General features: G+C 38.8%; 1 protein-coding gene across 1 annotated transcript in view; it reads left to right on the forward strand.

Annotated features, from left to right (window-relative positions):
* Sox21b overlaps positions 1–11,528 on the forward strand; it is a 75,600-nt gene extending 64,072 nt beyond the window's left edge. Inside the window, exon 4 of the mRNA XM_065219600.1 lies at positions 10,038–11,528. Within this exon, the coding sequence (XP_065075672.1) occupies positions 10,038–10,646 (609 nt within the window). The 3' untranslated portion in view covers positions 10,647–11,528. The remainder of the gene's footprint in view (positions 1–10,037) is intronic.
* Positions 11,529–12,996: the final 1,468 nt, after the last annotated feature.

The raw sequence follows: 12,996 nt of genomic DNA on the forward strand, positions 1-12,996 counted from the left end.
CGAGCTCGGCTGTGCAAATCTCGGCAAAAGAAGTTTCACTGAGATCTCAGCAAAAGTGACATTTGATTGCTGAGTATCGGATAATGCTAAGCTGAATCTCAGCAAACAAATGAAATGTTTGCTGGAATCTCAGTAAAACTTTTTTGCCGAGATTTGCACAGCCGAGCTCGGTGGAAAAAAAAAAAACAAAGTGTTTACGTTGGTAGTACTGTACCAGGGAGGCAACTTGAAAATCATCTTTTTTGTTCTGAATCCTTTGCAGTGCTTTTATCCTGGTAGTGCAACAACTAGACCAAATTGACACAGCATAAAGCATGGCCGGTCTAAAAACTTGTTTAAATATTAGAAGTTTATTCTTCAAGCAAAGTTTGGATTTCCCAAGGGGTAATCAACCCTGCACACTGTGCCGAAACACATCACAGCACACTGCTCGGCACGCTAGGGCACAAATGGATAAGAATGACACAGAATATATTTTAAAACGGCATCACTGCTTTTGCTGACGATTTTCCAATAGTTGCTAAGGTTTCACACTTTGTTGGCAGTCGCTGATCTTCGCTTCAGGATGAATTTAATAAATCCATCGGACTAGACGATCGTATCCCGCAATGTTCATAATGCCATTCATAGTAAAAAATAACACGCACCTGGCGATATCATCCGATTTCATCCACTATTCATCGATAATATTGGATGAGTCAAAATTATCTATCAGTTTACTCTAATAACCTATTCAAATACTGTAGTGAATTGATCACACATGTGAACTCCGGTCACGTTAATCTGACTGAATATGAGCGAAAACACCTCGGAATCTCCCTAAACCACTCCCCAGTTGACAATCCATCAGCAGCAGAAGCCTAACTCAGGCACTCTTCTTATACCACTTCCAACCATCAATTTCCCTCGTATGGTCCAGAATCCGCTTACCAAGAAACTCGTTTGCTCTTGCAATCACCTCAGCCTTCATTTCCGAACATCTGCAAACTGTGATCTATTATCATCGTTCTAATCCTCCTTCTGTTCGCCTTCCTCCCTCCAAAATTTCAAACTAAGAAGAATACAAACTGAGTGACGGTGTCTTGACCCTTAAACTTTGAACTTCTCCGGGAACCTACCCAATCAAAGCTGAACAATTTTTGGTTTCCCATTATATAAACTCGTCCGCGCCGGGATGAACCCTCATCCGTATTCTCAATTGCATAATTCTGATCCGTGAAAGTACCGTAAACCTGCTGCTGCACAGTCAGACGTCGGTTGCGCCTATTCGGACTGAACCCGTTATCAGGTAGTGATCGATGAACTCGAAGTACCCACCCTCATCGATCTGTGACAAAATCCTCCTCAATATCTCAGTTCGGCACTAAGTGTTCATAAGAGCCAATGTCGCAAACGTTAACAATGGCTTCTTTTGTAAAATTTCCCTAATTCAAAGTCTATCCATGTAAGCCACCAATTCGATCGGATGCGGGACTCTCCCCCTACAAAATAGTCGTGGTAGTTTACTTGGACGAGTGTTCATCCTCGACAAATTCGCGGAAGAAGTAATTGTTTGCGTTTGCAAAACTGGCCCTTATGAAAGAATAGTACAGAGTTCTCCCTTTTTTATGGCACAGACCTGTTAGTCCATATCGACAGTGAGCATGCATAAGGGCGTATACGCGATGATCGATACTCTTCATCGATTTTCTCTTTGCATTGCTACAGCCAAGCTTGCAAATGCTCATTACAGCAAAAATGCTATTTTTCGGATTTATGAAGCTATGAAATATTTTTACAAGTACAAGTATTTGCCGGTAAGGCACTTCTCGTATTTTCTCTTGAAAATACGAGAGCTGCTTAGTGCTTTATCCGTGCGCTCTTTCATCATCACCTTCGCGTGGGTCCCTTCGCATTGCTCAATTTTGGGCAATGAGAAGGCGGATTCACTTGCGAAGGTGGGCGCTATGGAAGGCGACATTTATGATCGACAGATCGCCTATAGTGAATTTTTCTCTATTTATCGTCAGCAGTCACTCGTAAGCTGGCAACATCAATGGAGTGAAGGGAGCTTGGGACGATGGCTACATTCAATTATCCCTAAGGTGTCGAAGTTTGCATGGTTCAAAGGGTTGGACTTGGGTCGAGACTTCATACGCGTGATGTCTCGTCTCATGTCCAATCACTATTGTCTAAACGCTCACTTGTTCCGTGTAGGGTTGGGAGACAGCAATCTCTGTGAATGTGAAAAAGGTTACCAGGACGCTGATCACATCCTTTGGTCTTGTGCGGAGTATCGTGGAGTCAGAACACATTTGTATGATTCCCTTAGGACTCGAGGTAGACAACCCAATGTTTCGGTTCGAGATATCTTGGCTGGGCGCGAATATATGAAACTCATATATGATTTTTTTAAATTCATTAACCTTAGGTTGTAGATAGTTTGTTTTCTTAATTTGGTATATTTGTCAAGATGAATGTGTTTGCGAGAAAGTGTGTGTGTGTATATACATTCCTTCTGTAGTATTCATGTTCATCTCATGTTGAAATGATCAGTTCTTTAGATTTAAGTAAGTGTTTTAGAAATAGTTACCACATTAAAACAAATAAAATTCGTAATCCTCTCAACCTTTCCCCATCCTTAAATTGTAAAGCTCCCTAACCTCGAGACGACCGCGAGTAATCGGTTAAACCCCCTTAACTCTAATTTTAAGATTCTTATTGTTGAAGAAAAAGAATATCTCGGCTCTGTAAAGTTTATTCGACTGAGCCTGTACAAATAAACGAATTACAAAAAAAAAGTACAAGTATTTACAAGATGCAAGAAAAGAAGGTAAAGTATTTATATGATACATAAAACTTGTTAATTCAGCTTTCAAAGGGTCAAAATAGTGATTAGCTGCAGTGATGAGCAGCACGATGAGCAGCGCGATGAACGAGCAATCAGATATCATAAAATCGCTAGTTGTGACATTCTGAAAGCAAAATTGATAAATTGTGTATGTCATACACATACTTTACCACCCATGCTTGCTTCGTACAAATAAAAATTTATCATTATAGTATCTCATAGTTTCATAATTCCGAAAAATAGTATTTTAACTATAATGACCAATTGCAAGCCTGACTACAGCTAAGCGAAACAATTTTCTAGAATTTGTTCAATGCAGTGCTGTAACAGGTGGTATTGGCTATCAAAAGCACCAGCAAACGCACCGAGAAACGTTAATCCAAGCAAGTTATTAACAAAAGAGAAAATTGACGAAGATAATCGATCATCGTTTACGCCCTTATGCATGCTAACTGTCGATATTTCAGTAGAGAGCTGCTATAAAGGTTTTTGACGATTAATCGGCACACACTAATAGCACAGACAAACAGACGTAACTCTTTGAAAAACTTGTTCTTGAAAACATAGTATCTCAAAACATATAACCTCAGTAACGACATCTCTCTGGCTTCTCGCGGAAAACAAGCTTGCTCGCTTACTCGTAAACAATATTGCATAAAAGTTCTATAGAATGTATAGAAACGTCAAAGTGATCCGATGCCAGCGCTGCGGCGAGTAGTTCGCGGAACTGATAATATTCAAATGAACCGTTAAATGCGTGAACGAAGATACACAATGAAGAGTTACGTTTGTTTGTCTGTGCTAATAGACTTCTCTGACGTTTGTGAATTGCACAAGTATTAGTGTAGAACTTTGGATAAATTCAAAGATTTTCTTGCACTAATACCTATAATTTACCCAAAGTTCTGCACTAATACTTGTGCATTTCACAAACGTCAGAGAAGTCTATTCACCATTAAAATTAAGTGCGAGCAAGAGGTAAACAGATTAGTGGGAAAACAAACCATCCATTCTTCCCTGTGTGCTATAGATAAAGAAAGACGATTAAACGTCAAAAGAGTCTATGGTATTAGAAATACTCAGAGGAAGAGATGGGCGGAGAAAACAAAATACAATTCGGCAGCAGGGAGTTGTACACAGGCATGGAAAATCATTTACATTCAATTCCACTACTTTATTTGCTTATCCTTGACAGATACGCGTATTTCGTCTACAATGTGCAGACTTCTTCAGTGTCTTGTACTAATACTCGAGTATTAGTACAAGACACTGAAGAAGTCTGCACATTGTAGACGAAATACGCGTATCTGTCAAGGATAAGCAAATAAAGTAGTGGAATTAAATGGAAAATACTAATCCTTCTCTCTCTCATTATACAGGTATTCCACTAAGACGCCCACATTCATCAGGATTTACATTCATTTAATGCATTCATTTACATTCATTTGCCTTTAACTTTTTTCATCAACATCATTCCGCAAAATGATGTATAGAGCTTTAGTAGGTTTTGTTATTAGCTACAACTTTTGTCCATAACTTGAATCTGTATCTCTTATGCATCACGAATTAGAGCGGGCAGAACTCGTTACTGTTTTTCAGTGAATGTAAAATACATTCACTGAAAAACAGTAGTGGATTCTGTTTGCTCTGGTTCATCATGCATAAGAGATACGGATTTAAGTTTTTGACAAAAGTTGTTGATTCTAACAAAACCTACAAAAGTTCCATACATCATTTTGCGGAACTCTGTTGATGAAAAAAGTTAGGGGCAAATGAATGTAAATGAATGCACGAAATGAATGCAAATGATTTTCCATGTTGTACCTAAATTATCTTGCAACCCTTGCTAGAAGCTAGCATTTCACATGGCTTTTACTTTTGATTCGATTTACGTGCAAAATAATAATTGAGTGCATCGCAATATTTTGCACATTTCTTGGTGCTATTAGTTGACCAACTAAGATCAATTAGAATATTGTTTTTGATTCAAAAAACTAGCTGAATTAGAGACGCACACAAAACATAGAGGCGATTGAATTTCTGTTCGATTGCAATACTCTCAAATTGTATCTAGTAAGAATAAGAAATCCTCAGAAAAGTTCTAATGGGAATGTTCGATTGGCTCAGATTTTGACAGTTCATTTGGCTCAAAACATTCTCTCCGCCTATCTCTCCCTCTGAGTATTTCTATATGGTATATTATAATCTGTCATGAGATCAGATAAATCAGTTCATCAAACTTAAAAACTTATTTGTGGAGAAAATTTGAATAAATATGGGACTTTCGTCCCCCTCGGTAATCACTGTTTACATGGGTCAATTTCCCAGGCACGGTGGTCAAATACATAGCGTCATACAAATCATACTCCTCGGTTCTTTATAGCCACCAGTAGCTTACCCTGTTTAAGTAATCAGGATTCGTTCAATAAATATTATGATACCCTACACAGCAAAAAAAAATGTAATATCGATCAATGTAATTCAAGCTGATATATGAAATTATGATGTATTAGCAAAAAGCAGATACAATATTAAATCAATGGATGTAATTTTGTTCGCAAAATCGATTTACATCGTACAACATTATTTTACACAACCGATGGATTGACCTGGCTGCAGCAGTTTGGATGTAATATTCAACAACTTTTTTTTCTGTTTATTGTGCAGTATTAGCATAGAGGTAACTCTAAGACCACTGGGTCCCGAAGAAAATCATTATTATTTTTGGCTCACTCAGTATCAGAACAACGGTCCCAAGCAGTCCTAAGCTATTTCACTCACCCCTGCATGTTCTGCATGAATCCACACACCCCTGATGTTATCTGTCAAACTTTCATAGCGAATCAAAACAAACATAGTGTAGTAATAGAATTTCAACTAAAATAGGGTACGTTAATCGTTTGCTTGGGACCAATAGGCTACTAAAGTGGTGAGCCAATTTAAAATCGTTAGTTTCGTATTGATTGTTGGTATTAGATAGGCTCTCTTTAAACATTGTTTTATGTTTTATTTATCTTACAATACATGTATACCCAAGGGGTGGTCACTCTACACACTTCCTTTGCACCAACTTTTTTCTCAGTGTGCATCAAGTGTGCCGGCAGTGCCGAAAGTGCCAGTCACCGGGCTGATTTTTGTGTGTATAATTACATGCTTGGCAACCCGGTATTCTGACAGCTTGAATGTTTTGTTTTTCTTGCCTAGAGATAATACCGGGAGCTCGACCGGGAGTACGCTATCCGAGAAATGGAAGTTAAGCTGTGGGACAGGCTGCGCGATGAATTTGCCACGGAATTTGCCAAGATTTGCGAAACGTTGTTGCAACTTCCTGTGTAGCAGTAAGGTGAAGAATAACAGCGCAATATCACGACGAGCAGCTCCAGCTCCAAATATTGTTATGCATGCAATGTTGACCATTCGCAGCACAGTAGTGAGTTCTCTAATTTTGGTATGCGCAGTTATCCGAATGTGTAAACGCAGAATCTTACGCAGAATAATGACAGGCTTTAGGATGCGCGCTGACCTGACTGTGTTTCGAGGAATCCGTAATGGGATTAGGCAAAAATTTATGGTTGTTGCGGTTTACAAAAATGGGATTGTGTCAACAACAACCATTAAATCATATTTTGACATAAGTGCAGAGATAGTGAAGTGTTGCCAGACCCTTTAAATAACATAAACAAAATCTACCATGAGTGCAATTTTTCTTTATCTAGTAGATGCATTACGAACAAGCTGTAATTTACTAAATTTATCGGAAATCTCTCAAACCTTAAAAATATTAAATAAATGTGTTACTGCGTAGATTATTCCACACAAGGAACTTCGATGAACTTAACGAGATCCTGAAGCTAACAAAGTATCGTGGACCCCCGAAAATCTGAATGACTCTTCATTCATATTAATGGGGTTCGTTTTTAATTTTAACTTCTAGTAACCCTATAAGCATCAGAAAAACATGTGTCTGGTAGCCTTATTTGCTATTTTGTTTCGATTCTGTGTGCCGTTTCACAATGTTCCTTTTGCTTCGCTCCATTCCACTAACTAAATGACGTATGAGGCATTGTTAGTTTGCATGGCGTTCAGATTAGGGAAGGTCCATAAATTATGTCACGCAAATTTGGCCCATTTTCAACCCTTCTCCCATCCTCCCTCCATCCTACATTTTTGTATGAACCTTAATTTTTTTTTTGTATGGCTCGTCACAGTTTCCAAAAAACCTCTCTCCCACCTAAAAGTGTGATATAATTAATGGACGATCCCTTAGTAAGGTCCAAATTAAAAAGTGTTCAGATTAAAAACGGTCAAATTGCGGTACATGAATACCGTTAATTTGAACCCCGATAATTTGAACGCCATGCAAACCAAACGTCATTCAATCAAGGGGTATTCAACTCTGCACACCGAAATCCGTGCCGATAGATTGAGCTGTGCTGAAATCTGTGCCAATGGCTGTGCCTAACATGCATATAAAGGTTTCAATCAAAGTGTGCCTATCAATGTATCAATATCCCATAAATTTGGCAACCCCGAATATTATGACTTATTTTTATTGTGTTTACATTCTCAATTTCTCTGATCGATCAAGGCAAGCATTCAGCTTCCCTTCAATCTCATTAGAGCGTTCGCGGATCGGGAGGGGCAAGAAGAAGTGGAAGCTATCAATACTGTACGGTGTTCAACCCGTCCATCATATTTCGGCTCGATGTCCCTTTGAACTACTGATACAGAAACGAAGGCGTAGCCCGCTTGATGATGGATGAAGTTGCCACCTGCTCCCTGACAAATTATTCCCATTAAAGTAACCAGAATTTGAACGGACGAGAATGCAATCCCACACTAGGAGCACCATCCTCGAGCCAGTTTTAATAAAGCCTCAAATCAAATTTTCAGTAATGAACAAGGCCTTACAGTTGGCTCGCTCTGGGGTCCCTTGATACGAGCTAGTTCAACAGAAGAAAGATGACAGAGATGCATCTGCAAAATAACCAGATCTGGTGACGGGGATGTGCTTGATTTCGGACTCGTTGAAAAGAATGTATTTGCATTTTAACTCCAATGATCCGTTCCTATAAATCCTATACTATTGCACTAAGGCAATCGTACACCTAGCCAGGATTGATGGAATATGTGGGGTTAATACATTTTGTCTTCCCCCAGCAGTACTGGAACTTCAATCATAATTATATGGACATACCTATAAAGTCCTGTGGATATCCCATCGAAACCAATGACTGGTAAGAATATCCGAGGGAAAACGCAGGGGAAAATTTGAGAATTACCATCCCGGTCCATTCTAGTCAAGACCGGTATTCGAAACTGGTTTACTCTGCATAACAAACTTGCAAATGTAGCTCAACTCTCGCAGAAGATCCTGCTCTGATCCCTCGTTGTACGCTTCGAGATCGAATACTCACGACAGTACCAAATATTTAGTCCACAAATAAGAAGCATATTCTGGAATAAACCCTCCAGTGAGTGACCTTTGGTGAAAGCATGTGGGCGAGAATGTGGAGGGGTTCATCGAGTTTCATCCCCGACATATAGTTGGATTCCTTTTGCTTGATGTTGATGAGATTGTTTGCGTGGCCTTCCATATTTATCATCAAGGGCAACCAGAGGGAATTTTTCAAAATGATGCCATCTTCTATCAATAACGTATCGGTCCGTAAGCCCTTATTAGACTAGCTTTTATTTTTCATAGCATTATCTAGCACTAGCGTAGTCAAAATCGGTCGGATGTACACACCATTTCCTTCTCAATTCTTCGATGATACGATAACAGACGTTCCAACAAGGATACGTACTGCGAACGGGCATAAACTGACGGTCAATATGATTTTCATGATCACGGGATCCAACCAGTTTGGTAGGCAGCTTTTGACCAACCGTCGGTCGCTGGAGGTAGCCCGTTTCAGCCGTCTTGACAGCCGTATCGACAAGACCCTCTCGACCGGCCATGGTGTGGATGAAGTCAAGCCCAAATTGAAGCTGTTCTGGATGAAATCGCGAGTCACTGGAATTTTTGCTGTGAATCGGTTGAGATGGACTGAGTTTTGCTAGATTTAAAGAAGTTCATGGTTCATAGAATACTAACAGATTTTTTTTTTCAAGCACTCCTCAAAACTGGTTTGTCGTTCTAAAATTCTTGATTGAATCGTTGTTTTACCAGTTTTATTTATGACAACAAATTCTCTCTCTAGCTTCACTTTTGAGTAAACAAAGTGTTCAACCGAGTGGTCAACCTAAGCAACGACTGGCAAAACGTCAACACTCAACAGTTATGCCATGTTATATTAAATTGTTTGTGTCCTACTTGTCCTATCGCGCCGAACAGTGTGCCGTGCTGTGTTTCGGCACACTGTGCAGAGTTATACATTTCTGATGCTTATAGGGTTACTAGAAGTGCAAATTAAAAATGAATCTCGTTAATATGAATGAAGTTCCGTTCAAATAAGCAGGGAGTCCACGGGGGTCCACGAATCAACAAGGAAATTGGGAAAAAGAAGAAGAACTTAAAAGAAAAAGATTAATGCATATTAAATCTTTTGCTCGCGAGGTATGTTGTACTACTCTGAAAGAATCGGATGCCTTAAATTTTGACCCTTACCTTAGTTGGATACCCTATCTCATCTGTTTTGGTACAGTAAACTGTCGATATCCAGATGTTCTATATCTCGATATGTGAACACTTTTTTTTTTCTATATGTTGATGGTTATCTCGGTCTCTTCAAATAGTCAAAATAGTAGGCTAATGTTGTTCAATATATTAATCTCTTCTTATTTCGATGGACGCTTCAATATCGAGATATGGAGAGTTGACTGTAGCACAATTTCAAAGGGGGAACTGAATGCACAAGTTCTGGTCTTTTAAGGATCTACAGATATCGATGCGATAGAATCTTCTGTACTTGGATCCTTAAGGTCTCAGGTCAAACTTCCAACTATTCCATTCAAAATTGACACGTTTAACAGTTCAATAACCACGTGACAATAGCAAAACCTTTTGCGAGAGAGCACTTCCAGTGTTGCCAATGTAAAAAAGTCAACAATCATAATAATAAAAACCTATTGACCACATCCGACATGTTCTGTTTCCCATCATTGACACACGTTTGAAATTTGCAGCATCATTCCCCCAGAAACATTCAAATTTTGAAGCACAACTTTTCAACCAAATCTCTCCCACACTCTATCTCCATTCCAGTCCTCGATCAGCAGCCAGATGGACGTTTCCAAATTTGCGCTGGATCGGAGCGCCTACTTGAACACGGCAGCCGCCGGAGCCCTGTACGATTCGACGAAGAACCAAGCCAACCCGTACAGCGCCTACCTGGATCCGACAACGGTTCTCACCAAGGCATACTTCGATTCCAAAATGTACCAGGATCGGGCTACGGCGGCCGCCAACTATGCATTCGACATTTCCAAAATCTACGGCTCAACCCAACAGCAACAGCAACAGCAGCAACAGCAGGCACACTCCCAATCGCAGCAGCAGTCGCATCAACAGCAGCACCAACTGCACCATCAGCACCAGCTGAACGGTGGTGCCGATGACCGTGAACCAACTCCGCAGCTGAACGATGTCAATGTGGACATAAAACCACAGCTCGGCGAACAGGTGGACAGTTCACCGTTACATAGCAACAGCTACGGGACAAACAGTGCAAATTTACTCGGTGGAGGAGGTGGTGCCTCCGGATTGTATCAGTATGCCGGGGTGGGGCAATCCGGGGGAAGTGCGGTCGGTGGCTCCGGTTCTGGTGGTGGAGGAACCGGAGACTATCGACGGCCCCTTACGGTCATATTTTGACCTAACTCGGAAGTGATGGACGAAAGAGATTATTGAAGCATAGAATTCTAGTTTGTAAGCCTAAACGATATAGATCAACGAGGTATGTAAGCGTATTACATTGCTGTTTAGTAGTGTTAAGTGCTATGATTTTTCTTTTGAGCAACCCTTCACGGCTATGGCATGCGGTGCGGGAAAGCTTATTTGCTTCGTATCCTATTGCATTGGAAACGAACCGCACATCATCCTTTTTTCGGCGAGTTTTTAACACCGGTAGAAAACATAGCAAACATCGCACCAATCCGTAGCAACATATGATCCACATCATCCACAACACCGGCAAGCGTAGACACAAACATTTTAAATTATGCCACTTTTAGACCAGTTATGGTTGCAAGCATCATCAACTTAGGGTAACAACTTGTACACAACAAAGCACCGTGATTTAGATATATGCTAAGAAGCAGGATTACAAAAGCGAGCTGTACAGCTGAATACGAACTAAATTATTATTCCACATTAGCAGGAGATATGTAGCAGTAAGGTATCTTTCAACGTTAAGCTCTAGCAAATGTAATGTAATTTAAGTTGAAATCTCTAAAGGAACATTCATCGTTTGAAACGGTTTTAACGAAATAGATTGTAACGTACTCGGAAAAGAACAGAATCTCCCAAATACTCTGCTTCTTGGAGTGAATCCAATGTGAAGCGACATATAATATTGAATTGTAAAAAAAAATATTGGAAAATTGTTAAATTATTTCACTATGTAAAAGTACTTTCATCACTTTGTCACCAGCAGAGACAGAATGGACAAATTATGCAAATTAACTGTATTATCATCATTAAGGGTAATGGAAACGAATATTGATTACAACAGAATAAAAAGTAAAATTACTATCATCACCTACTGTCCGCAACTTTATGCCGAAACTGTTCTACATAGTCCCTGCCAGCGTTGCCAGGTCATTTTCTGAAAAATCTGGACTAGTCTAAATATAAAATCTGGAAAAATCTGGAATGCTCCAAAAAATCCTGTTTTTAACATAATCCTATTGAAATCAAAGTGATGTGTCAATCTCCCATAAAAATCTATCAGGATGATCATCTGGAATTTATTCAAAGTCTACCAGAATGTTTATGAAATCCATGTTTAAAAAAATATATAAAGCCAACTTGTTAGCATTGCTGAAATCATCCAAAAGTTGAGAAAATTATTGACACAGTGTTCCAAAAAAGTTTAAATATCCATTACGCAGCATTTTAAAATTGATTTAATTTTTTGGTAAAATACTGCAGAATTTTTTTTTTAGGATTCTGAAGCAGCAAAGAGTCAAGCAACTTTGATGGGATGATTTTTTTTAAACTAATAGTCGATTTAGTCCTTAATATTTGATGCAATACCAGAATATGTCTTAACGATTCTATTAGTTCTATAGAATTCTAATATTACTCTGAGATTGATCAGACTTCCAATTTCATTCTTGACATCATTCAACTCACAACACTCGGTAGACCATTAGGCAATTTTATTTCAAGCTTAAATTCTCCTGGCTGAAGTGACAATCAAAGCCTAACATCGTGGTACTCACGCACAGTTTACCGAAACTATGGGTTACTCCACGTGACCATTACAAATAATTTTATGTCAAAAAATAATATTATTATACAACTAAAATGAAAGTCTGAAAGCGTCATTTTTTAAGTCTCAGAATCTTGAAATGATTCTAAATTCTGGAATTTATATTTTTCCTGTGATCATGAAATTTTTTGTTAGTCTGAATGTACTTCATTTACAGAGTTCAATTTTAATCATCCTAGAATTTCATCATACTTCTATTCTAGACTCCCCTAAACTAATCTTGATAATATCCAAACTTTTTCAGTAACATTCTAAGAGTTATTATCATTATCTCTTGTAACCTCTAATAAATCGCTCTCTGATTCCACAATTCCCTCAAACTGGTAATAATTTCCAAGAATTGGCATAATTTTGTCTCAATTTTTCTCTTTGAAATTTCCTTAGAATATTCCTAATAATTTCCTTGGTACGCTTTTTAGAATGACCGTCACATTCTTTTCAAACTTATTCTCTTCAGTATACTCTAAGTACTCAAGTACTTTGCCAAAATAGCCTTGAAAGTCTCCCAGAAATTTTCAGATTTCTTAAAACTTGATAAAACCTAATCTCCATAGAAACATTGGAAAGAATTCCATTGAAATTATTCTCACGATTCATATCAGCATTCTCCTTAAGTTTCATCTTAAGAATTTTCTATGATTTCTCTTCCGAATTCTAACTTCTTCCTTTCTTCACAAAATCTCCATGCAATTGTTACCAGAGTTTGCAAATTTATACCGTCTCCACTTC

The sequence above is a fragment of the Ochlerotatus camptorhynchus genome, unplaced genomic scaffold (assembly GCF_037179485.1).
Source record: "Ochlerotatus camptorhynchus isolate MF236.1 unplaced genomic scaffold, CSIRO-AGI_Acam_v1.1 ptg000107l, whole genome shotgun sequence".
Taxonomy (NCBI): Eukaryota; Metazoa; Arthropoda; class Insecta; order Diptera; family Culicidae; genus Ochlerotatus; species Ochlerotatus camptorhynchus.